The sequence below is a fragment of the Dothidotthia symphoricarpi genome, assembly GCF_010015815.1.
Source record: "Dothidotthia symphoricarpi CBS 119687 unplaced genomic scaffold P153scaffold_3, whole genome shotgun sequence".
NCBI classification, from domain to species: domain Eukaryota; kingdom Fungi; phylum Ascomycota; class Dothideomycetes; order Pleosporales; family Dothidotthiaceae; genus Dothidotthia; species Dothidotthia symphoricarpi.
This window is the reverse complement of record NW_022985010.1, coordinates 1,444,035-1,471,925: the sequence shown is the minus strand read 5'-3', so window position 1 is coordinate 1,471,925 and position 27,891 is coordinate 1,444,035. Positions and strand designations below refer to the sequence as shown.

The window sequence follows — 27,891 nt, the reverse complement described above, 5'->3', positions numbered from 1 at the left end:
CCTTGAGACTCTGAAGTGCTCATCTCCACTTCCCCGGCCTCCAACATCCTCTGTCACAATGGAAGATATCAAAGCAGCAGAACCACACATTCAAGGCGAGCCCTTCTACTCTGAAGATGGCAAGTCAAATGCTCTCATCTCTGAAAATGAAGGTACGACTGCCGATAAACACGACATGCTTCGCATGGGCAAGAGACAGGAAACCCACCGAAATTTTCGACACATCACGATCCTCGGATTCTGTATGGTGATACTATCGACCTGGGAAGCAATTTTGTCTACGGCGGTGTTTGCGTTAGGCAATGGAGGGACCGCAGGTCTCATCTGGGGGTATCTGATTGTCATGATCGGTTTCGGATTTGTTGTTGCATCACTAGCTGAGATGGCGTCAATGTTGGTTTATGCAATTCACAAAGCAGTCTTGGTCTAATGCATTTTAGGGCTCCCACTTCTGGCGGGCAATATCATTGGGTTAGTGAATTTGCGCCTCCTAGCTGCCAGAGATTCCTGAGTTACCTGGTTGGCTGGCTTGGAGTTTTAGGCTGGCAAACAGCAGCCGCGACTGTCTTATACTTGGCTGGCAAACAAATTCAGGCTCTAATTGTATTGCACAACCTGTCCTATACTCCCAAAGCATGGCAAGGTACGCTGCTGATTTGGTCCGTGCTTTTGATCTGTTTGGCCTTTAACACCTTCTTTTCCAACAAACTTCCGTTGGTAGAAGGAGTTATTATTATCCTTTATCTGGTAGGATTTTTTGCGGTCATTATCCCTCTGTGGGTTATAGGCGATAGAAGTACTTCTAGCGACGTCTTTACACTCTTCCAGGATAACTCCGAGTAGAGATCTAAAACTCTTTCTACTATAGTGGGCCTAACTAGAGCAGCGAGCTGTTTTGTAGGCATTAAAGCTGGCGCATACATAGCTAAAGAAGTACGCAACGCTGCTTATGTCATGCTAATATATAGGCCAGCAAAGCAAAGTCTATATGTATATATTAGCAGAAAAACAGGGTAGAAAGCATATATAGATTAGTAATTACTAGTAAAAATTATCTATACATATTTTGCACTAAGAAATTAAGATTTTACAGACTAAAAAAAACCCTAAAATAACCTTAAAATCTAAATCTAGGACGTATAAACTACAGTAATAACTGTAAAACTGCCTATTTATACCTATAAACTATATCTCTGCAAAATTATCCTTAAGAGAATTAAGCACCTTCTTAGTAGTGTGTAGGTACTTATAGACCTTATAGATCTTTCTCTATATACCTAAATAATTAACTATAGGCTTTACAACCTTTACAGACTTCTTTATAGAGGCCTTAACCTCCTTAATACTATTATCTTTAGCTACTAATAGTTCTTTATAGGCCTACTTACTACTAGATTTCTTCTTAGGCGTCTTCTTCTTAATAGGCAGAGAAATATAATCCTCTATAAAACAGTTAGTAAACAGCTGTATTAAAGGGAAAATACCTATAAAATAAACCTTAGAATAAGCAGCACTTACCCTTAGACCTATAATAGTAGGTAGTATACTTGTTTTTATACACTCTATTAATTAAAATACAGCTGTTAAACAGCCTATAATAGCTTTTATACTTCTTATAGGACTTAGCTGCTATCTTTCTAACTATCTAAAGCAAGGTAGCTTTAATATTTACAGCCTATTCTAGAAGATAAGATAGTTAGTAAATAGTTATAAAGAAAGAAAAATTAAGTATAAACTTACTATTAAGAGTAATAATACAACTAGTATAGACTATAATTTCCTATTTTATAGGTATATTATAAAGTATGCTAATCTACTTAGATATTAATTTAGACTATATTACCTATTCTTTAAGCAATATAGAGGCCTTGTTATTATCTATAATATTATTTTTAGGCAAATTGCAGCTGTTTTTAGGCATATTACAGATATTTTTAGGCATATTACAGCTGTTTTTAGGCATATCCTAGTTAATATTATCTAAATTACAAACTGTATTACGCTTCTTACGCTCTTTTAGAGCAGGTTTATAAGTAGAATTAACAGAATTACAGGTAGACTTAATAGAGTTGTAGACTAGTAGAGTAGATTTACAGTTTAATACAGCAGGTTTAAAAGGCAGAACAGAAGGTTTATAAGTTAAAACTATAGATTTACTAGTTAAAACTAGAGGTTTACTAGTTAAAACTACAGGTTTATAGGTTAAAACTTTAGGTTTATAAGTTAAAACTTTAGGCAATTTAGTAGTCTTACAGACAGAATTAGTAGTATTATAGGTAGAATTAATAGTCTTATAGGCGTGTTTAAGGCGCTTATAGTTCTCCCTAAATATATTATAGTTAGTATTAGGTATATTACAGTTATCTACAGATAGATTAGGAAAGAAATTAAGACAACTTAGTTTATTAAATAGACTAGTTACAGAGCTACTACAGTGTTATATAGAACTATTAGGCTTAGTCTATAGATAGATTATAGACGTATCTAGTTTACTATAGGTACTATTATTAGATATAGTAGCTGTAAAGGGTTAGAAACAGCTAGTAACGTAAGATAAAACTTATAGTAATAGGTTATAAACTTATAGTTAGAGTAGTACTAGTAATAGTACTAGCTATAAATAGATTAGTAAGTATTTATAAAATACCTGCAAAACTTAGCAACTTACTAGGGTAGTAGAGTAGTAGGGAGAGAGAGAGAGGAGAAGTTAGAGAAGAAGTAACAGAGTAATTAGGTAGAAGGCAGCTCTTATATAGATATCTACCTAGCTATAGAAGGCGCTAGAACTAGCAGTAAAGGTAAGATAAGTAAGTAAAGGTAAAGGTAAGTAAGTTAAAGTAAATTACAATTACGCAAACTAAGTAGTAAATATAGTAAGTTATAAACAGCTAGAAAATATGTATTTAGATAAAATCTATGCTAGTAAGACCTCTAGATATATAATATTTATAACTAAGCAAGTCTCTCTTATAACTATAGATACAGGAAGTAATAAGATAGAAAGGCCTATAATAGTAGTTATGCGTAATAAAGTAATGTAAAGCTAACTATACGTAAAGACTATATAGTAGAGGTTAATACCTATAATAGACAGTAATTAACTCTAAGACTTATTAACAGTAATTATAAAAGAAAGATAGACTAGAAACTAGACCTATATAATAATAAACAGCAGCTTACTGTCTATAGATATAAGCTTAATATATAATATTAACTAAAGCTAACCTATAAATTTACCTAAGAGAATACGCGCCTTAATAACCTAAGCATTAATATATATAATAGTTAAGTAAGTACTATTATATAGACCCTACTTAAGATATAAGTTCTATAAAAGTATAACTAGGACACTAACCTTTAGCAATAGGTATAAAGGCAGTAGACTTAGAGGCTTAAAAGACTATAAAACTTCTATAAAAGGTATATCCTATATAGTATTATCTTCTACAGCTATAGAATCTATTATAATTAGCTTAACAGGGTTACTAGGAAAGGCTATAAGTATTAAACTATTAATAGTAGCTATGTTATTATTCTATACAGCTAAAACAGCCTAACTACTTAAAGCCTAATAGTTAGTAATAGTAGCTGTAACTATCTATAGAGAGTATATATAAGATAGGAACTTATCTAAACTATAAAATACTCTTATCTAAGTAGGTAACAGGACTAGACTATTAGTTTACAGAGTAGCTAATATATAAGTCTAGTCTATAAAACAAGTATTTTTAAGCCTAGAGAGCACCTATATATTCTAATAAAGGTATAAAATAGTTAAATACAGCTATATAATAGTTAATTATTAGAGACACGCATTAATAATAGTAGGCTACTAACCCTAGTAAATAACTAGAAGAATCTACGTAAAATTACTACTAGTAATAACAGAAAGGCTACTAAATAGATTAGTTAAGTTATAGATATTCTAAAGTATATAGTAGACTACTTTAAAGTAGTAATAGTACTATATAGGCACTTTATTCTATATAATAAGCACTGCTTACCTTAGTAACTACTCTAAATTAGAGGCTAGCAGAACTAGACAGATAGAGTTATTATAGATATCTAGAGGAATCTAGAAATAGAAGTATACAGTCTGTCTACCTAGCAGTAACATAGCTATAATACTAGATAAAGCTACGCAAAGAACTACGCAGCTCTATAAACAGTAGTAAGTACAGATATAGTACTAGAAATACGTCTTACTAGTACCTATAGGACCTTATATAAAGAAATATACAGTTTACAAAGCTATAGTAATAGCTATAGTAACTATATTAAAGACTATAAGCTAATTAGTATTAAAACCTATATACATATTCTAAAAAGTAGTATCTTCTACGTCTATATTATAGGCAAGCTTAATAGTAATTAACTAATTTCTAACCTATATTTCCTAGTTATACTTATAAGTTAGTAGAAAGAAGTCTAAAAGACGCTTACTAGACTTAGTAAAGAGAGTATTAATTAGGTATAGGCTATAATTAAGGTGTATATTAACTGTAGAAGATATAAGCAGAGCTACTATAGGTACCTATAGGTTATTACAGAGATTATTACAGAAAGTAGTCTAAATAGCAAGCAGGTCTGTAATAGAGCTATTTAAAAGTATAGAAATAAAAAAGAACTATAAAGTACTACCTATAGTAAAAAGAGCAGCCTTATAGAAGTAAGTAATTTAGTTACTATTATCTAGTAAAAGCCTATAGGTAACAGCTGCAGCCTAAAATATTAAATACTTAATACTATTAATAGTTTATAGGTCCTTAAAGCTTATTAGACTCTGTATAACTATTAGGAGTAGCTATATATAATAGCGTTTGCCTTATAATAGACTATAGAAATATATACAGCTAATTACAACTCTATACTTACGTAAAGTCTATATCTTATAGGGCAGGTTCTATACAAAGAAACCTAGATAATCTTAATATAGCAGGTAACAGCCTACAGGAGAATCTGTATTATACTAAAAGAAAGTAGTTAAAGTAGTTATAGATTATTTAAGGCACAAAGCAAGATCTATAGGCGTTACGTTAGCTAGAAACGTAATAGTTTACTAGTTAGGCAGATAAACTACAAGAGCTATAACAGAAGGAAATTCCTTATATACTAGAAACTTAAAAAGCCGCTAAGTAGCTTTAGATAGACTAATATACTGCCTATTTAAGTGCTATTGTACCTTATTATTATTAGAAACATTTAATACAGCCTAATTAGTACCCTTATAGATATACTTATAAATATACTTAATAGCGTATATTATCCTATAAACCTTAATATTAATATAAGCCTAGTATTTGCAGAGGAACTACAGGTAATACAGGACTACCTACTAGTTATCTAGATATATAGTACAGCTGCAGCACTTTACTAGCAAGGTTTAACTATTATTATAGCACTAATATTTAGAGTAACTATCCTTATAGACAATTATAGTAGAATAGTAACACTTTAGAAAATTCTTTAAACACTACAGTTATAGGCTACTAGGCTGTATAACTATACAGAGCGTATAAATATTAAACTTACTACAAGGTCTATAAAGTATAAAACAGTAAATAGCAGCTATAAGTACTCTATCTAGATTATCCTTAGCAAGGAGTATCTCTATATAAATAGCTGTATTAATAGTATCTAAATCTGTAAACGCCTTACAGTTAGAAGGGAGTAAAAAGAGTAAAAGGTAAATATAAGGTAAACCCTATTTCTAGTACTTAATAGTATATATATAACCTAAGTGCGTACTAAAATAACTATTTTTTATATCTCTAAGCAACTCTTATACCTTTAGATAAAAGGTATAGTAAACTAGATTAGGCTAGTTTAAACCTATCTCTTTGTTATAGAGCTTACAGTTAACCTTAGGCTAATAAGGACTTGCAGTAAAGGTAATAAATAAGGTTAGATAGCTATAACAATAGATAATTACTATTAAATCCTAGTAATACTAACTTATAAAGTGTAAACTATCTAGATATAATAAAGGTAGAATAATACAGTACTTAATAGAGATGTTAGAGCTATTATCTTATATAACAGTATTTATAATACTACTATATAGGTTAGTACAAAGAGTTAACTAGTTATAGTAAACCTAGGCTAAACAGGCCTAGTTATATATTGCCTAGATATTAACTAGAAACTACTAAAATAGCTAATAGTAAAGAAAAGGCTATAAAGTATATCTAGAATAGGTATATAAATAGTACTAAAAGTAAATCTACTGTGTAAGTAAATCTTACGTATAAGACCTATCTATATTATAGAGCTTTATACCTAGTTCCTATCTGCAATTACTATACAGAAATATTAAGACGTAGTGTAACAGTATATAAAATAGATAAGCTATATTAATATAATACAGCGTACCTAAGTTATAGGCTATAAGGATAATAGAGTAGACTATTTTAGCTGCTATAGCGTTTAGAAGGATTAAGCTAATCTTGTTACTAGTAGGTATATTCTTATAGTAGCAGTCTGCACCTATTTTTATAGCTAAGGTAAGACTACTAGTTAGAATAATATAGGTATCTATACCTACTTACTAGAGCCTCTTACAAGCTATATTATATATATTAATATATAGGTTATTAATCTTATAAAGCATAGCTGTTAACTGCTGCAAGATATATAATTATAAATAGGAATTATATTAGTAGCGTATTATAGTAGTATACTGTAGATTATAGAAATATAGCTAGGTATACTAGAGTAATATTCTATTAAGTTTCTATAATAGGCTGCTCTAGTAGTAAAGAGCCCTGTAGATCTAAAATACCTAGATACCTAGGCTGCTAGCTTTGCAATTAGTCTATATATAGTTAAGTAACGTAAACGTAAATACTATATTATATATATAAAGCTCTTTACAGAAGTAGTAGGCCTTAGGAGTAGTAGAATATAGCAGCTAATAGAGGTAGGATAGTAGTAAGGTAAATTCTAGAAGCTATACTTAGCTGTTAATATAATAAAGCATAAATTCTAGCTAGCTACTAGAAGAAGAAGGTTTATATTTAGTAAGCTAGTAAAAAGTACTATAATAGGTATAAGTAGACTATAAAGAACTAAGATTATAGTAGTCTTAGTTTAGTAGGTTAGAGAAAGGGGGAACTACTAGCTGCTTAAGAGTAGTAAATATAGTTATAGAAAGGTTATAGAGAAAATCTTTACTATAAATAGACTCTATAGGACTACTAAGACATAATAGAATAGGTTTATAGGTAGAAGTAGGCTAAGAGGATAGATTATAGGCTAATATAGGCTAAGGCAACGCTGTTTAGGCCTATTACAGAGGCAGTCCTTCTATAGTAGTAAGGGAAGGAGGGCGTAACTAGCAGCTACGCCCTATACGCAGGTTCTATATATATATTAATAATAGGTAAATACAGAATAGGAGAGTTTTACTTAGGTATACTCTGTATATAGCTAATATAGGGCCCTAAGGTAATTAGTATAGAAAGCTATAATTCCTTTATAGACTTTACAGCTATTACAGAAGATTATAGATAACTCCTAGCTAACTATAAGAAAGAAATTAGGCTGTATTATTATAGAAAGAGAACGCCTTAGGTAAACTATAATAAACCTATAGATCTTGTTTATAGGTATTATTATCTAAGATTTAATTAAGAAAAGGAGAAAATATACTTAGAGTAGTAAAACTATTAGCTATAGAGTAGTACAGACAAGTAAAACACTGCTACGCAGGTAGTATAGACAGAAAACAATAACTTTATACAGTAACAGCAAGGGCTACAGACGTCCTATAGACAAGAAAACTAGATAGGCAAGTAGGGGCAAGTTTTACGGTAATCCTAGCACCAGTTTTAGGCCTTGCAGGCCGCTGACGCAGGAGTTAAATATTGTCTGATTATATATTAGATTCCTCGCGCCATAATGTGGACTTGGCTTGGCAACGGCTTGCTCAGATGGATTATGGCCATCACCTTCTGCTTCTGCGTTGGCGACACCATGTCTATCCTCATGACGCCCTTGGGATCACCCCATATCCAAGTATTTGTCAACACGACTGGATCGATAGCAGGCGCTACGGCGTTAACAGTTCTGATGCTTGTAATCGCCATATTTGCATGTGTTGCAGTTATGGCAACTAACTCTCGTCAATTGTTTGCCTTCGCTCGCGACAATGGCGTGCCTTTCTCGAAAACATTTAGTTAAGTGGGTACACTACCATCTCAAATGCCAGCTGCTAACAATATACCAGGTCTCCCCTACGTTAGGTGTTCCACTCAATTCTGTTTACATAACAATTGTGTTTGTTCTTCTACTCTCCTTAATTAATCTTGGCTCCGAAGTGGCGTTCATGCAGGTCGTGTCCCTGGGTGTCGCTGCCATGGTGACGTCCTATCTCATCTCAATCTGTTGCGTCGCATTAAAGAGAATTCGTGGGGAACCCCTCTTGGCATCGCAATTCAATTTAGGAAGATGGGGGCTTCCTATCAACATCATCGCGATCGTGTTCTTACTCTTCATTTGGTTGTTCTGCTTCTTTCCTTCGGCCTCACATCCAACAGTAGCGGATATGAACTGGGCGTCGCTGGGTTACGGGATAGTGATTATCTTTGCCGTAGTGTATTTTGTATTCCGAGGTAGGCACGTGTATGTAGGACCAGTGGAGTACACACGCAGAGGATAGACTAATTATAGCAATTAGCAAGGCAGTGTACAAGATGTAATTTCTTGGCAGTAACTAGTATATTAAAAATACAAAGATCTATAATTACTATAACAAGGTATTATAATTCTTATAGCTAGATTAAACAGAAAGGATAGCTAGAGAAACTATGTTTTTCTTATAAGATACTTTGTTTTTACTCTATAACATATTAGGATTGAGAATATAAGTAGGTATTATATTATAATTAATCCTTATAACTTCGTTTTTAAGCTATTGCGGAAAGTATATAATTGCTTAAATAATAAAGATTAAAATAATATTTTACTAAAATACTTTAGCTATCTGTTTATTTTGTTATTTTATAGTTTTTATTACTTATACTTACTCTTGTTATATTAATTAAACTTAATTTTAAGTTTCTTTTAGTTTACTTTAAATTAATATCTGTAGTAAAGTTACTAAAATACGTTGTAGTAATACTACTAGAAGGATATATAGGTTCTTGATTTACTAATCTAGGTTAAATCTATTTATATTATAGTAATAATACTTAGAATAAATATATACTAACTTAATAAAGCTTTTCTTTAAAATAAAAGTACAATAGTTTAATATTATAGTAATAGAAAAGTAGGTTAGAAAAGCTATAGTCTTAAAGTATCTTTTTAGGCTATTAACCTATATAAGTCTAATATAAATATTTCTTTAAAAGCCTTATTTTAAAACCTTTTATAAGCTAAAGATATTACCTAGTAACTATATTAAAGAAAAAGAAATAGTTTATAGTTATACTATATAAATATCTTTATTACCTTTTACTCTTATATTTAGTCTCTAAAGCTATTAATATAGATATTTATTATACTACAATTTTCTTATTAATTAAATAGTTTTATAAATTTAATTAAAATACTAATTAGTATAGAGTAAAACTGTCTAAGATTTAGAAATAGAATTTTTATATTAGTTTTCTACTACTAATATTAGAGTAGAATCTAGTTATAAATTAAATAATAATTAAGAGTATATAAATAAACTTAACTTTAACTAACACTTGCCTAATATCTAGATTTACTAGTCTACAGTAGTATTAACGCAGAACTTAACTAAAGAATAGTAAATCTAGTTTTAAATACTATTATAATATACTTTTTATTTCTATCTACTATGTATTAATAAGCTACGTATTAGCTTCTTTACTAAGTTACGATACTGTAGTCTTACTATATTACGTATATCTACTAATATAATAAGTATAATTATACTAATAACTTAGAATAATATCCTATAACAATATTAGTTCTTTTTATTACGACTAATTCCTTTACTATATCTATATTTCTCTATTACGTAGCTTATTATTTAAGTAAGGTATACTAGTTAGTATTCTTTTTTTAATTTTATATATTCTTAATAATGCTAGCTATAAGTACTATCTTAACTAGGCTATTCTACTAAAAGGTCTAGTATTCCTTTAAAGAATTACTAGAGATTAATTAGTAGAAATTACCTAATAAATAATACTTTATATATTAAAATCCTTCTAATTTTAGCTTTTATACTAGGGTATAAAATTAACCTTTTACTGTCTTACGTTTTATTATCTTTATTATAGTTTTTAATATATAAGAAAGTTTTAAAAAAACAGTAAGTTTAATATTAATATTAGAATAACTCTAAGCTATTACTAGTCTACTTTAGATAAAGATTACTTTACAGAAAGCTTAATAGACTAATAAGTAAGTAGAAAAGATAGACTATAAGATTCTAGATTTATTTATAATTATAAAATATTACTATATAGTTAGTAAAACTTACTTTCTAGTAAAGGTAAGGATTAATTTTTTAAAAGATACAGCTAACTAAATATAGCACTAGTATAGTTATTCTATAGAGTAAGTTAATATAGAAATAATAATTTATTAAGTTTATTTTATTTACTCTTGCTATAAACTATATTTAAAGAAAAGAATATAATTATTAATTAAGTTAAAAGATAATAACTAGTTTTATAATACTAAGATAACTAAAGAAGCTACCTTATTACTACTAAAGATAGAAGCTAAGGAAACTTAAACTAATTAGCTTTAGGAGGTTTAATTTCTATTATCTCTTTCTCTTTATTTAAAATATCTAATCGTTAATACTAGAACAAGAAGTAGGGTAGTATTATCTACTAAAGGTCCTTAATAATAGGTATTCTACTTAAAATATATTTACTTATTAGTATACTACTAGTACCCTCTTTAAATCTTAGACTAATAAACTTACTAGATATAGATTTAAATATTTAAAACTAAAAGAATAATAGTCTTTATTAAGTAACTTAGAGAATATATTTTATGTTTAGTACACTAAGAAAGACTAATATAATAATTTTTTTACTTGTTTTAGTAAAACTAAAAGAAGAGAAAAAGGCAAAGCTTTTACTTAGATACCTAATTATTAAAAAAATCTAAAGAAGACTATATTATAGCTAATTCTAGAAAAGTTAAATAGACTATAATACTAATTAACTATTTATAGCTTTCTTATAATAAAACTCTATTTTAACTTTTAGAAAAAAAGGTTTAAATTATTACACGTCGAATTTCTAGTAGCTTATTAATATAACTATAACTATATAATTCAAAAAATATATCTTAAAAGTTTATATTTATAATAGCTAGTTAATAAAGATTTACTACTAAAAGTCTAGAGGTAATTAGAGCTTAATTATTAAAGCCTTTTTTTTCTTATAATTTATAATATATATAAACAGTAATTTAAAGTAGAATATATTAATCTTGTATTATATAACGTAAGAGCTACTAAGTCTTTTTAAGTTCTGCTATTCTTTATCTTTATATCTACTTAGCTATGTAAGATATCTAGCTTTTTAAAGAAAGAATTATTTCTTAGCTTTTTATTTTCTTTGTTAACTTAAGATAGATACTTGTACTAAACTTTCTTATAGTAGATTAATATAAGTTAACTTAATTACTAGTATTAATTTCTAATCTAGTTACTTTGTCTTATAAGCTAGTTATTTATATTTAAATTACTACTAATATCTTTAGACCTAGCCTTTTAATTAAATATAGTATAGTGTACTCTTTATTACTTAAAATGCTTTAATTATAACTACTATCTTATTAAGAAGTTATTTTAGTTCTGTACTTTTATAGCCTTAAATATTTTATAGGTTATAAGTTTAATAAAGATTTAATTAAGATAAGAGTAGATTATATTAGTATTTATTCTAAATTTCTGTCTTTTTAATATAAATTTTACTAAGCCAATCTTTTATTTATACTAATCTCTTATGTTTAGAGCTAATTTATATTTCTATAATAAAGAAATAAACGTAACAAAGTAATACTTATAATAGAAACTTAATATAGAGTATATATTAGGCCTTTTTATATATAGTATATATAAGATAATAATTATTCTAATATAGTATAAGAATACTTAATTATACGTAATTTTAAATCTAACGTTATTAAATTTATATAGTTTTAAATTATATAAGCTCTAAAATTAAGATAACTATCTTTAGAAATAGAAAATTAATATCTAATAACTTACTTACAAGATAAAAAGAGCTTATTAAAAACCTAATATAATAATAAAGTTACTAAAAAGCGCTAAAGTAGAGATAAGTATTAGAATTAAGAATAGATATTTTATTTAACTTAAAAAACTACTTAAGTCTAGGTTTCTATTAAATAGGTAAAGGTGTAAAGTAAGTATAGTTTAGATTTAAGTCTTTTACTTAAGAAATCTATTTTAGAAAAGTAATAAAAAATTCGTAAAAAGGAAGATTATATAGTATATATCCTGTTATTTCTTAGAAGTAGTCTATTTAGCTTTAATTACTATCTTTTCTTTCTATATCTATTTTGTTTTAATATCTTTTTTATTAACAGCTAGTAATCTTAAAATCTACTAATTTGTGTCTTAGAATTAAATTTAGAGTTAAGCTAATTAAATTTTATTAGAGCGTTATTTCTTAAAATATAAATAATTAATCCTAAGTACTAGAACTTAGGTTTACTGCCTAGAATAGTAAAGATAAATTTTAAAAAGATTTAGTAGAATTAGTTTAAAAGAAAATTAGGCTTTTTTAAAGTAGCTTTTATTACTCTTTAAGTACTATATAGTATTATTATTCTTGGAGGACGGGGATTAATATATTACATTACTATTATATTTTAGTTACGTACGCGTTTTAATTACTTATTAGTTCTTATTATATTTTAACCTAGTTATAACTATCTACTTTCTATTACTATTGCTGTTACTATTGCCCTTACTACTACCTCTAGCTTTATTTTTATTCTATCTTAATCTTATAGTTCTATAGTAAGGTTTTATACCTTTTAAACTACTTTAAAAGTTTCTTTTCTTAGGTAGGATACTTAGGGTCTAGAAAGCTTACTTAAAATACCTTTTATCTTTAGTTAAAATAGTCTTATTATACTACTTAATAGTAAAGCTATTAAGTTAGAAAAGCTAAGTATTAAAAAAAAGCCTTATTAGCTTTATATACTTTAATAAAAAAGAGCTAAACTTTAACTTTATAAAGCTATACTTTAAGTTTTTTAGTAAGCTTATTATACTATAAAATATTTTTATTTTTTAAGTAAAAAGTTTTATTATTATACTAAGTAATATAGCCTTTTTTTTTTTACTACTTAACTAGGTTTTTAAAGATTTTACTAAGATTTTTATAGTACTATACTAGTACTAAAAAATACTTATTTTAATTTTTTACTTATTCTTTTACTATAAAATATAATATAAGGATACTTAGGCTATACTAATAGAATTATATTATTAGTTAGCTATAATTATAGTTATTAAGAAAAATAAACTAAAAAAAATAAAAATTTTAAAGTATAAAAAATAATTATATACTAGCTTATTTATATAAAATATTATTACTTCTACCTTTACTAAAGCTACCTTAGTAATTTATTAAAAATTACTAGTTAATTAAAAAGTTTTTATAACCTAGCTATAGTTTATAATATAATTTAAGATTTATAACTAAACTAAACTTTAGCTAATAGCTACTTTAGATCTTAGATATATATCTATATTAGTAAATTTAGTAAATAGTTTTTAAGAAATAGCTAATTAGTTCTTTATTACTTTTACTATATACTTCTACTAATATTTACTATATAAAAAGAAGCTAAGTATTAACTTCTATACTAAGTTACTATATTTAATTATTACTATATTATATTTATCTACTTATACTAGAAGTATAAATACGCTATAAACCTAAAAAAATAGTATTATTATTTTAAGTTTATAGAATACTTATAGTTATAATATAGGTAGATAGTTATAATATAGTAAAGATCTAATATAGTAACCTAGTAAAGAAGCTAATACCTAGCTCTTTTTAAAATAATAAATATAAGTAAAAGTAATTTATAAAGGTAATAAAGTACTAATTAGCTATTCTTTAATAATTAGTTACTAAATATACTAATAAAGATATATATCTAAAAGCTAAAGTAGCTATTAGATAAAGTTTAGTTTAGTTATAAATCTTAAATTATATTATAAACTATAGCTAGGTAATAAAAACTTTTTAATTAACTAGTAATTTTAAATAAATTACTAAGGTAGCTTTAGTAAAGGTAGAAGTAATAATATTTTATATAAATAAGCTAGTATATAAATATCCTTTATACCTTAGAATCTTTATCTATCTATCTTATCTTTTTTTATAACTATAATTATAGCTACCTAATAGTATAATCTTATTAGTATAGCCTAGGTATTTCTACACTACGTCTTATAGTAAGCTAATAAGTAAAGGATTAAAGTAAGTAATTCCTAGTACTAGTATAGTACTCTAAATATCTCTAGTAAAATCTTTAAATACCTAGTTAAGTAGTAAAATAAAATAAAAAGTATTACTTAGTATAATAGTAATACCTTTTACCTAAAAAGTAAAAGTATCTTATAGTACCTTAAGCTTAATAAGAAACTTAAGGTATAGCTTTATAAAGTTAGAATTTAGCTTTTCTTTATATAAGTATATAAAACTAATAAAGCTTTCTTTAATACTTAGCTTATTTAACTTAATAAGCTTACTACTAAGAAGTATAATAATACTACTTTATCTAAAAATAAAAGCTACTTTTAGTAAGCTTTTATAGATTCTAAGTATACTACCTAGAAAAAATAAATTATAGTAGTAATCTAAAAGGTAAAGTACTTTACTTTAAAGAAATATAATTAATACAAATTAAAGATAAAGCTAGCTAATTTTAATATAGCAGTAATAGTAATAGTAATAGTAATAGTAATTATAATAGTAATAGTAATAGTAATAGTACTAGTAATAGTAATAGTAATAGTTATAGTAATAGTAATAGTAATAGTAATAGTAATAGTAATAGTTTTAGTAATAGTAATAGGAGGTAGAGAGCTAATAATATAGAAAGTTCTTAACTAGGTTAAACTTTAGCTATTATCATTAGTATAAATAATATAGACTAATAAATAATTTTAACCTATATATAAAAATATAATAGTAATATAATATATTAATCTCTATTATTTAGGCCTATATAGTATTATAACTAAAGGTTTAAGAATAAAATCTTCTTACCTTTATATAAAGATATAAGTAAATACTATAGATTTATTTCTAATACTAGAAATAATTAAAAACTATCTTTAAAGGTCTTAAGTACTAAAAGAAGTTAAAATATAATAATAAAACTTTACTAAAAGAAGTTTTTTATACTATATACTAGTAGTCTTAGGTATAAATCTTTTATATATAATATGTTCTAGTAGCATAGTTTCTAGTATACTAATAAATAATATAAAAAGTAAAAAGTAATATTAATAATTATTTTAAAAGTAATAATAAAAGCTTTAGTAAGCTTTTATAGTAACCTAGTACCTTTAGTAAAAAATATTAGTAAGTACTTAAGTTAAGATAGAAATTTACTAGTAGTAAAATAAGAAATATAGTATTAGTTTATATATTAAATATTTAAAGAGAGTATAGATAGTAACTTCTAAATTTTATAATATATTTATTTAAAAGTATAGTAGCTTTAGAGTAAGTTAAGTAGTATATCTATATTTTTATATTAATTATAAAATTTAATTAGTTTTAGGAAAAGGATTTACTTTTTAAATCAGGTATTTAAATTTAATATATATAGTATATATACTATATAAAGCCTTACCTAAATATTTTCTTCTAGTATACTATAGTATTATTAAGAGCTTAAGACTTTAAATTAAATAGTATTATCTTATTATTAGACTTAACTATCTTTTTAATATTCTTAATTCTTTATATATTTAATTAATTCCTAGAGAATAGGTGTTAATATATACTTTAATTATTATATATCTAATTATATATTTTAAAAATTTATTTTTTATTTTTTCTTATTATAATTATAGTAGCTAATATTTTAGTTAGTTATAAGTTATTTATTCTATACTTCTTATTACTATTACTATTACTATTACTACTACTACTACTATTATTATTACTAGTACTTCTAGCTTTAATTTTAATTAATATTAATTATATAGCTTTATAGTAATATATTAAACCTTTTAGATTACTATTATAACTCTTTTTTTTAAGGTATATACCTAGAATTTCTAAAAACTTACTTAGAGTAGCTTTTATTTTTAATTAGAATAGTATTATTATACTAATTAGTTATAAGTTTAAAAATTAAAAAAAGCTAGATATTAAAGAAAAGCCTTATTAGTTTTATAAATTTTTAAAAAAAATTAGCTAAGCTTTAACTTAAAAAAGCTATAACTTTAGTTTTTTATTAACCTTAAAGTATAATAGAATATATTTACTTTCTAGGTAGAAGGTATTAGTATTATACTAAGTAATACTTTCTATTTTTTTTTTTATTAAGGCACTATAAATATATAATTAAAATATAGAATAAATAAGTATTTATTAAAAAATTAAATAAGTTTTTAAAGTATAAGCTTTAGAATTTTATAAGTACTATAAACTAGAGGTTTAAGGGCTTTATACCTTAGCTTAAAAGTTTACTAAAGGTAGGCTAATAAAAGCCTAAATTAAAATACCTATAATAAAGCTTTTTCTTTTTTTATAGTTTATATTAAACTACTTAAAATCTTAAAGTAGGTTAATAGGTAGTTTATCTATTTAGTTACTTTAGTTAAACTCTATTAAAATCTTCTATAAATAAAAAATAGTTTAAAAATTTTAAGTTCTAAATTATTAAAGTTTTCTTTAGGCTAGTCTTAAAATCTAGTCTAAAGGCCTACTATACTAGGCCTATATTTTAATTACTAGGTCTATATAACTTTAGTAGGTATAACCTAGTTAATTATAAGTTACTACTAGGCTTCTATAAAAGGTTTTATTTGCTATTATTTCTATATAATAAGTTTAAAAGTTACTATTTTACTTACTATATATTATTATTAGTAATTTTATATTTTATAAGTTTTACTATATTTTATACCTATTAACTAAATAAATAGTTTACTAGGCTTTATTACTTTTCTAGATCTATTATAGAAGCTTTATAATAGATAATTATATAAAGTATAAGCTTAATATAAAGTTTACTTAAAATAATTTAAAATTTACTTACTTTATTATTAAAGAAAATATTTATAGAAACTTATATAATAATATATAAGTTAGTCTTATATTTATAAAGTATATTACTTATACCCTCTTTAAAGGTTTATTTTATATAAGTAGTACTAACTTTAGTATTAGTACCTATTATACTTTTTAATAAAGTTTAGAACTATAGTTATTTTATAAAAGTTTATTAGCTTTTTATTAGTAATTTAATAAATATAATTCTAGTATATTAAGTAGTATTTATAATTTATCTATATTATTATAACTTTCTTTTAGTTACTAGTATATCTATACTTAAGTAAAGTAGTATAGTATTATAGTAAATATAAAAGGCCTATTTATATATAGTTAGTAAGTATAAAATACCTATATTTTACTTTATAACTTTAATATTACTATACTAACCTTCTTTTTATTAACTTACTATACTTTTGCTTTTTTATATTAGTAATATACTTCTACCTAAGTAAATTTACTAGCTTTTTACTAGTATAGTTTCTTAGCTTTTTCTAACTTACTTTTAATATATAAGCTATATTAACTTCTTTATAACTACTTTTATAGATTACTTTTTTAATAGTTTTATTATATTTTTTTTTTTTTTAGCTATAGTATAAAAATAAGCTATACTATAAGTATTAAGCTAACTAAAAGTATTTATAATAGTTACTTTAATACTAAGACTAAAGGTTATACTAAAATAAGTTTCTTCCTTACTTTATTTATAGTATACTTAATATAAACTTTATTAGATTTTAATTAGCTTTTATTATACTTTTACTTTCTTTAACTACTACTTAAACTATACTTTATTTAAGACTTTAAAGTTTATTTAATTTATATTTACTACTAATACTAATATATTATTTATTAATAATATAGTTTAGACCTATTAAGTAAATACTTATATTTATACTAAGGCCTATTATAAAAGCTTCTTTAAGTATAATTAGACTTAGTATTATACTATTACTAATAGTATACTTACTATTATAAGTTTTACTTAAGCTTATTAAGTATTTACCTAGTATAACTTAAAGTAATATAAGTTTAGTTTACTATTATTTTAATTAATTTTTATTACTAATTAATTTTAGTAGTTTTTAGAACTATTAGTCTATACTATTAAAATAATATTATTATTTATACTATTATAAAAACTTATTTCTAATAATATAGTACTTTTAAGAAGATTAATTAGAATTTCTACTACTATAGTACTAATATTCCTAATACTAAGAAAAAAAAAATTCTATTTTTATTATTACTTTAAAAGTATTATTTTTTAGTAAGTTTATAGACTTTTAATTAAAAGGTAATAAGTAGTACTTTTAGAAAGGTATTTACTACTAGTATCTTTAGGTTTTTACTAGCTAAGTATAACTTTTATAGTATTAGCTATAAGTTTATAGTATTTAAGTAACTATAAATTTTTTTTAATTAATATTTATTCTACTTTCTTTAAATAGTATTAAAAATAATAATTATAATTTCTTATTTTTATTAAGGCCTAAATATTTTTATACTTATTTTTAATTTTAGTTTTAAAACTAGTTACTATACTATAGCTTTAGCTTTTATTCTTTTTTCTTTTTAAATATTCTTTTTAAAATATCTTTATTTCTATATTAGTAAGTTAGTAACTTTTAAAATTAGTAAAACTTTTACCTTCTACTAATATATTTTAGGTAGCTTATAGGTATTTTAAGATATATCTTATAAGTTTACTAAGTAGTCTTATAGAATTTTATTAAAATAATTATAATTTTTAAGTAGTTTTTAGGTAGTACTTTTATTTTACTAACTTAGTTATCTTTCTTTATACCTTTCTATTTAGGTAGTAGTATTATAGTATTTTTAAATTTCTTGAATATTATACTTATCTTTAAGTAAAATATTTTTAATAAGTTATATAAGCTTTAGCTAGAAGCTCTTTTAAGTAAAAGGTTTCTACTATAGTTTAAGTAATAAGATATTAAGTACTAGATATATATACTTTATAAAGGGTAGTAGTACTAGTTTATAAGCTAATTTCTTAATATACTTTATTATTTTAGGCTTATAGTATATTTATACTAATAGTATAGGTAAATAGATATAATATAATTAAAATTTAATATAGTAACTTAGTATAGAAGCTAATACTTAGCCCTTTTTTGTATAGTAATTATTAGTAGAAGTATATAGTAAATGTAATAAAAAGCTAATTAGCTGTTTCTTAATAACTAGCTACTTAATATACTAATATACGTATATATTTAAGAGCCTAGGTAGCTATTAGTTAAAGTTTAGTTTAGTTATAAACCCTAGTTTATATTATAAACTATAGCTAAGTTATAAAAACTTAATTAACTAGTAATTCTAAATATATAACTAGGGTAGCTTTAGTAAAGGTATAAGTAATAATATTTATATAAATAAGCTAGTATATAGATACTTTATAATTATTAAGAATTTAAAGTACCTAGTATTAAATTCTTTTAAAAGGTAACTAGTAGTAATCTTTTTTACTTAAAGAAGTACTTATTTACTTTTAATATAATACTTCTTAGAGTACTTAGTATTATACTATTTAACTAAACCTTTTTAGGTATACTAAGAACTTTAGTCTACTTTATTTTATACTTTTTACTATTAAGTAAGTTTTTAAGTTAATTATTAATAAAGCTATTATACTATTATATTTTTATTATAAACTCTAAAAAGTTACTTATACTTATATTTATTTTAAGATTCTATTAAAGATTTTTAAGTTTAACCTAAATACTACTTTAATAGAGTATAAATTATATATTATATATACTTTAAATTTATATATATATTTAGTATATAGTAATAATAAAACTTAGTTATTTTACTTAAAGTTTTTCTAAATATATATATAAATTTTAGGCTTTTAAATATATGTCTGTACTAGTATATTAAGTAGCTAGTTATTAAGAGATAGCTAATTAGCTCTCTATTACTATTACTATATACTCTTACTAATTTTTACTATATAAAAAGGGGCTTAGTATTAGCTTCTATACTAAGTTACTATACTAGATTCTTACTATATTATATCTATCTGCTTATACTTTAAGTATAAATATGCTATAAACTAAGAATAATATATAAATTTTAAGCTTTTAGTTTAGCCTTTTAGTTTAACTATTAGTTTAAAAGTAAAATACTATATTTAGGTAATAATAAATATTAGAAGTAGAAGTAAATATTTAACTAAATTTTACTAGTAAATTTAAAGTAATAATCTAATAATAAAGTATTTAAAAGTTTTTATTTTTAATTAATTATTTAAAGGGTGTATAACTATATTTTAACATAAGATTAGTTAAGTTATAAAAAGGTAGTAAATTTAATTACTTTACTTATTTACTAATATTAGATTTAAATTTTACCTATTCTTTAAGTTATTATCTAACTTAGCTAGGTTAGTATTTAGGTTTAAAAAGTAATATAACTATACTATATTAATTATAAAAAAAAGTCTTTATATCTTTTATAGTTTAAATTATTTAATCTTATTTAACTAGTAAGTAGTTATTCTTTTTATAAATTTTTTAATATCTAGTTTAAGGTATAGCTAGTAATATTTTTTTAAAAAAAAATCTTTAGTTTTTTTAACTTTATAGTAATTTCTTATTAAATTATTATAGTCTGTTATAAGTATATTTTAGTATAAAGTAATATTATTAAAGATCTATAATATTTTACTCTTATATAAAATACTGCTAAAGTTTACTTTTTATAAAGTAGTACCTTTAATTACTTTAGTATTTCTTTATATTACTAATACTTTATTTATAAAATAGTCTTTATCTAATTTTTTACCTATTAAATAAAATAAAAGAGCTATATTAAAATTTCTAGTCTATAAGTATTTTCTCTTTACATAGCTTTATTTATTAAGTATATAGAAGCTAGAACTTAGTTATTAGGTTATACTTTAATACTATAACTATATTAATATTTTACTTTTAAGCTTTAAATAATTTAAATTAACCTTAACTATTATAGCCTATAAAAGAGATTTTAAAAGCTAAAAGTAGTATACTACTAGTAGCTAAACTACTATTAAAAAATTTCTATTTAAAGACTATCTTAAAGAGTTAATAAAGTTATACTAGCTTACCTTTAGAGTAGTTTTTTAAAGAAAATACCTAATTAATTAGTTAAGTTTTAGATATTTAGAAGCTTTATATCTAAAGCCTTTATTAAAGTAAAAGTAATATTTAATAATAAAGTACCTATTATACTTTATTTATAACACCTTATATATAGTAGAAGTTTTTAAGGAAACTATTAGTAAAGTTTTCTAGTTCTAGCTTATTATTATTTCTAAAGTTAAATAAAGTTAGCTTTTTTACTTAATATAGTTATTTAAAAGGGAAATTTTTTTTTATTATAAAGTATTTAAGGTAATTATATTAAAAATAAACTTAGAATCTTATTAAAGTTTATTTAAAGTAGTCTATTTACTACCTATATAATTCTATAATTATAGAAAACTTCTTATTTTAGATATATTATTAAGTTTCTAGGTAAGTAAACTTTTAGTATTAGATTACTACTAGCTTTTAATAAAATTTAATTACTAGCTTAGATATTTAAAGCTAAAGTAAAATTACTACTATTATAAGGTTTAATATATTAGTTAAAATAATTATTTACTTTACTAGATTAAAGTACTAAAGTATAAGGTTATTAATAAACTTTAATTATATAAAATAAAAGCCCTTTCTACTTTATAAAGCTAACTTTTTAGTTAATACTACTTTATTTATTCTTTTTAAGTTTTATTATGTTTTATTTTTTTTTCCCTTTATACTAGCTTTTATAGGTGCTAGTACTAAAGACTAGGTAGCTATTATATAGTCTACTAGTAAGTATATATTACTAAAGTAGTTATAAATAAATCTCTTTTAAAAGCTTATAAAACCTAAGAATACTTAAATATTTATTTATTTTTTAAGCTTTAGCTATATTTTAATAGTTTATACTTTTACTAGGTCTATAACTTTACTACTAAAAGTAATATTAATACTAAAGCCTTTAAAGATTTTATTAAAAACATATATATACTTACCTTATAATATATACTCTAGTTAATAAGTCTATTAGAAGTTTTCAAAATCTAAGTATTATAATCTTTCTTATTCTTATAGTAGATTAAGAAATTTTTTATATATACTATATAGGTAGAATTTACTATACTACCTAAGGCTTTTTTATTATAAGATTTAAATATTAGTAGTCTATTTACTAATTTAAAAGGTATTACTAATTACTTAAAAGAACTATACTTTATTTTAAAAGCTATTTTCTACTTATAATATTTTCTAATTTATAGCTTATAATAGGCTTTATAAAGGTTAAGCTTTTAAAAAATAGCTTTTTTTAGTAATAGATTAAATATTATACTTATAAGTAAAACTAGGTATTAATTCTTAAATATAACTTTATTTAGTTTATTATTATTAATATAAAGTTTTATTAATTTATTAGCTTTTAGTATAAGAAAGCTTGAGGTACTTCTAAGAAGTCTACTAGAATAGATTTATTTTCTTTCTTAAGTTAAATTAAACTAGTTTTAGAGTTTACTAGCTTATAGTTTAGAAAGTTATAAATAAAAGAATTTAGAATCTTAGTCTTTAGCTTTAAATTAATAAAGTAATTACTTTTTTTATTTAGCTAAAGTATTTCTATATAATACTTACTAAATATAAGCTACTTATAAAATAGCTTTTTTAATATAAATATTTATTTATTTAAGTTAATTATATTATTTATCTATTCTAAATATAAAGTATTTATCTTTATATTATTAGTTTAAATATAAGCTATATCTAAAAGTAGTTTAGCCTAATTAGAGTCTTTATTATATATACTAGTAACTATTTTATAGGCTACTATTTCTAGTAGCTAGGCTAAGTTTAGATAGTTCTATATATAGTAATAAAGGTAACCTATAATTTTTAAAGACTTATTTTTTACCTTAAATATTTCTAATTAGTAATAGTATATTATATTTTTAACTATATCCTTTTTTAGTTATACTTTACCTATAAGTATAAGTATTTTATAGTTTTTTTATAAAAGTTTCTTATATATAGCTTTATAGCTACTAGGTAAAAGCTTAGATACTAGATTACTAAAGTAAAAAATATACTCTTTATTTTAGGCTTATATTATTAAGTAGTTATTTTATAAAGAGTAACTAAATTTTCTAAATATTATTTCCCTAAAGGATAGGAATTAATATATTATATTACTATTATATTTTAGTTATGTACGTATTTTAATTACTTATTAGTTCTTATTTTTAACATATTATTAGCCCTCTACTTTCTATTACTATTACTATTACTATTACTATTACTATTATTACTATTACTATTACTATTACCCTAATAGTTACTAGTTCTTATACTACTAATAGTATATATAGGTACTATATATACTTAATTACTACTACTAATCTTATCTTCTAATTATAATACTTTAAATTTATAAAAGCTTACTTAAAGTAGCTTTTATTTAAAGTTAAAGTAGTATTATTATACTACTTAGTAGTAAGCTAGTTAAGTTAAAAGAGCTAGGTATTAAAGAAAGCCCTATTAGCCTTATAGACTTATATAAGAAAAAGCTAAACTTTAACTTTATAAAGCTTTACTCTAAGCCTTTTATTAACCTTAAAGTACTACTAGATATCTAGATCTTTTATGTAAAATATATTACTATTATACTAAGTAATACCTTCTATCTCCTTTTACTATCTAGTTAGGTCTTTAGAAATTTTACTATAAATATTTAATATACTATAATAGTATTAGAGATTATATATAGTAATCTATACTTTACTAAAGTACTATAGAATATAGTACTTAAATATCTAGGCTTTAGTAATAGTATTATATTATAGGTATATAATCTTAGTTATAGTAAGATAAGATTAAAGATAGAATAGAAGATAAGTTAGAAAGCCTTAAGGTATAAAGAATCTTTATATACTATCTTACTTATATAAACTATTATTACCTAAACCTCCTTTAAAGCTACTTATTATATATTTAAAATTACTAGTTAATTAAAAAGTTTTTATAATTTAGCTATAGTTTATAATATAAACTAGAGTTTATAACTAAACTAAACTTTAACTAATAGCTACCTAGGCTTTTAAATATATATCTATATTAGTATATTAAGTAGCTAGTTATTAAGAGATAGCTAATTAGCTCTTTATTACCTTTACTATATACTTCTACTAATATTTACTTTATAAAAAGGGGCTAGGTATTAGCTTCTATACTAAGTAACTATATAAGATTCTTACTATATTACGTCTATCTACCTATACTATAAGTATAAATACGCTATAAACCTAAAATAATAAATATTATTTACCTACTATTTAAAGTTACTTATTAAGAAGTATATCTTTAGATCTACTTTTAATAACTAAAAGTACTATAGTATAAAGTTATAACTTATAAAGTTTACTACTTAAAAAGTTTAAAAGCCTACTTCTTTAGTACTTTTTTTAAGATTACTATATAAAAGTATAAGTTAATAAAGTTTAAAAATATTTAGGTAGTTACTATTAATAAATTTTATTACTAGTTTTTATTAAAATAGATAATAAAAAAGATTATTTTCTTTAACTACCTTTTAACTAATAATATTTATTTCTATACCTAAGTTATATAGTATATAGAAGAGTATTATAAACCTATTTAATTCTAATAAAAATTACTATTACTTTAATATAAGTCTATTTCTTTTTTAACTTTAGCTTTAGTTATAATTTAAAAAGATTTATAAGTAAGGCTTCTTTTCTTTTTAACTTTAGCTCTTTAAGTATTAAATTTATTTAGTATTAGTTTTTTTATTTAGTTTTTATTTACTCTTTCTTTTATTATTTTAATTATTATAACTATTAGTTACCTAATAACTACTTTAGTTCTATACCTAAAGTAGTATACTAGTAAATTAGTCTTAGTTTTATCTTTAAAGTTTAAAATTATATATTTATTTATAGTTACTTTAAGTTTAAAAGGTAGCTATTTATTTAAGCTTTATATTACTAATAGTTTTAACTCTATTTTTATACTTATAATAGTTTCTATATTATAAAGAGCTTACTTAAACTTTTCCTATTTAGTTATAGTCTTTAATAATTTATTATACTAAGTTTTTTATTAGTAAGCTAGAAAGGCTTTTACTAATATTAAAAAGATTTTTAAATTTATATCTATTCTACTATCTATAAGCTTAAAGAAACTATAGTAAAGTAAGAATTTTTCTTAGTCTAGGTATAAAAAAGATATATTAACTAAGTTATTAGTATCTTTTTTAAAGTTTTTAAACTTTAAGTTATTTTTATACTATATAAAAACTTAGTTATTTACTAGCTTTTACTTCTTTATATAAATATTAGTTTTAGTATAAATTACTTCTAAATCTATCTATTATTAGATTAATTCTTAGTATACTTTATATTATATAGTACTAATTACTTAATAAGTTTTAGTTATAAAGTCTTTAAGTACTTAGGTATATATAAATACTATATTTATATCTTTTACCTACTAATCTACTTATTAGAGAGTAGAAATATAGGATCTTTTACTTAACTTAGGCTTAAAGTTTACTATATTAAGTACTCTAATTAACTTTTTTACTATATTAAATATTAACTAGAAAGGCTTTACTAAAGTAGTAAAGTATTTTAGGTTTAAGTACTATAAAGTAACTTAAAAGTATTTTTCTAGAATTATAATATATTTTAGGCTAATACCTTAAACTTATATTTTTAGAAGTTTATTTAAAATTAATAAAAGATAATACTTATAACTTAGTAGTACTACTTATATATAGACTTTAAAAAGTAATTCTTAAGGAGATTATAAAATACTAAACTAGTAAATAACTTTTTAAACTCTATTAATAATACTTTCTAGCTATATTTAAAAATAAATATTATACTTTATTTTCTTAATTAAAAGTTATTATTAGAGTTTTTAATATATTTCTTTATATAGCTAGTTTTTTATTAGGAAGTAAATTACTTTTTACTTAAAAAACTTTAATTTTTTTTCTTTTAGCTTTTTTTATTTTTTATATTAGTAGCTATACTTTACTTTAAGACTAGAATACTTTTAATTTTAAATAAAAATACTATAAAGCCTTTTTTAGGTATAATAATTTATTCTTTTTAAGAATATACTATTATTTTTTTTAAAAAAAAAGCTTTTATTTATTTTAAATTAACTACTTTTTTTAAGGAAAACTATAAAAAATTTATATATTAAAAGTACTATAGATAGGTAATTAAGATAAAAATTAAATAGGTATTTACTTATAGATTATATAAACCTTAAAGCTATAAGCTTTAGAAATTTAAATATACTATATACTAAAGCTTTAAAGGCCTTATGCTTTAAGCCTAAAAGTTAATAAAAGGTAAGCTAAAAAGAGCTTAAATAAAAATACTTATAATATTTTATAACTTAACTAGGTTTTTAAAAATTTTACTAAAGATATCTTAAGTATTTTACTAGTATGTATAATTACTTATATTAATCTTTAGATTCTTAGTTTACTATAAATTATATTATTAGTATTATTAGGCTATACTAATAAAACTAGACTATAAATTAAGTAAAATAATAGTAGTTAAGAAATATAAGATAAAAGAAAATTATTTTAACTTTTAAAGTATAAAGGATATTATTATAAAAGTATATTTAAATAAAGAGTTTTAATAGCCTAGCTAAAGTTTAAAAAATAGTCTAAGTTTTATAATTAAATTAAACTTTATATAATAGCTACTTAGGTTTATAGATATATATTTATACTAGTATATTAAGTAGCTAATTATTAAAGAGATAGTATTTTTATTAGCTCTTTATTATAAGTACTATATAATCTAACTAATTTTTATTTTATAAAAAGGGGCTAGGAAATAGCTTCTATACTAAGTTACTATTTTAAATTTTTACTATATTACGTTTATTTATTTATACTAAAAGTATAAATACGTTATAAACCTAAAATAATATAGACTTTATAAATAAGCTTTTTAAAAAGGATAAGACTATTAACTTAAACTTATAGTATAGATACTTTTTAATTAATAGTTTCTTTTAGTTTTAAATTAAAACTAAAGTTATTAATTAATACTTTACTTAAAGTACTTTTACTTTTCCTACTAAGCTATTCTTTAAAAGATTTTATTATTTACTAAAAAAATAGTTAAGCTATTTTAAAGCTCTTAAATTTACTTTATAGTAAGCTAAAAAGAAGGTAACTCTAATAATTATATATATACTATTAATATATATTAGTTTTATAAGTAATATTTTTTAGTACTTAATTATTTTATTTTTAGAATTCTAAATACCTTTAGTACTATTTTGAAATTAGTCTTATATTTCTACTTAACTACTTATTATAAGGGCACTGTAAATAGGTAATTAAGATATAGGATAAATAGGTATTTATTAAGAGATTAGACAAATCCTTAGGGTATAAGCCCTAGGAATTTGTAAGTACTATATACTAGAGCTCTAAGGGCCTTATGCCCTTAGCCTAGAGGTCTACTAAAGGTAGGCTAATAGAAGCT

General features: G+C 22.6%; 1 protein-coding gene across 1 annotated transcript; it reads left to right on the top strand.

Annotated features, from left to right (window-relative positions):
* Positions 1–40: 40 nt before the first annotated feature.
* Positions 41–8,659, top strand: P153DRAFT_420411 (uncharacterized protein; the record flags this gene model as incomplete). The annotated part of the gene is made up of 5 exons (XM_033672240.1): positions 41–393; positions 441–796; positions 869–951; positions 7,885–8,154; positions 8,228–8,659. The coding sequence occupies exons 1-5, from the start codon at positions 59–61 to the stop codon at positions 8,657–8,659; spliced, it is 1,476 nt and encodes a 491-aa protein (XP_033527958.1). The 5' UTR covers positions 41–58.
* Between the last annotated feature and the right edge of the window lie 19,232 nt (positions 8,660–27,891).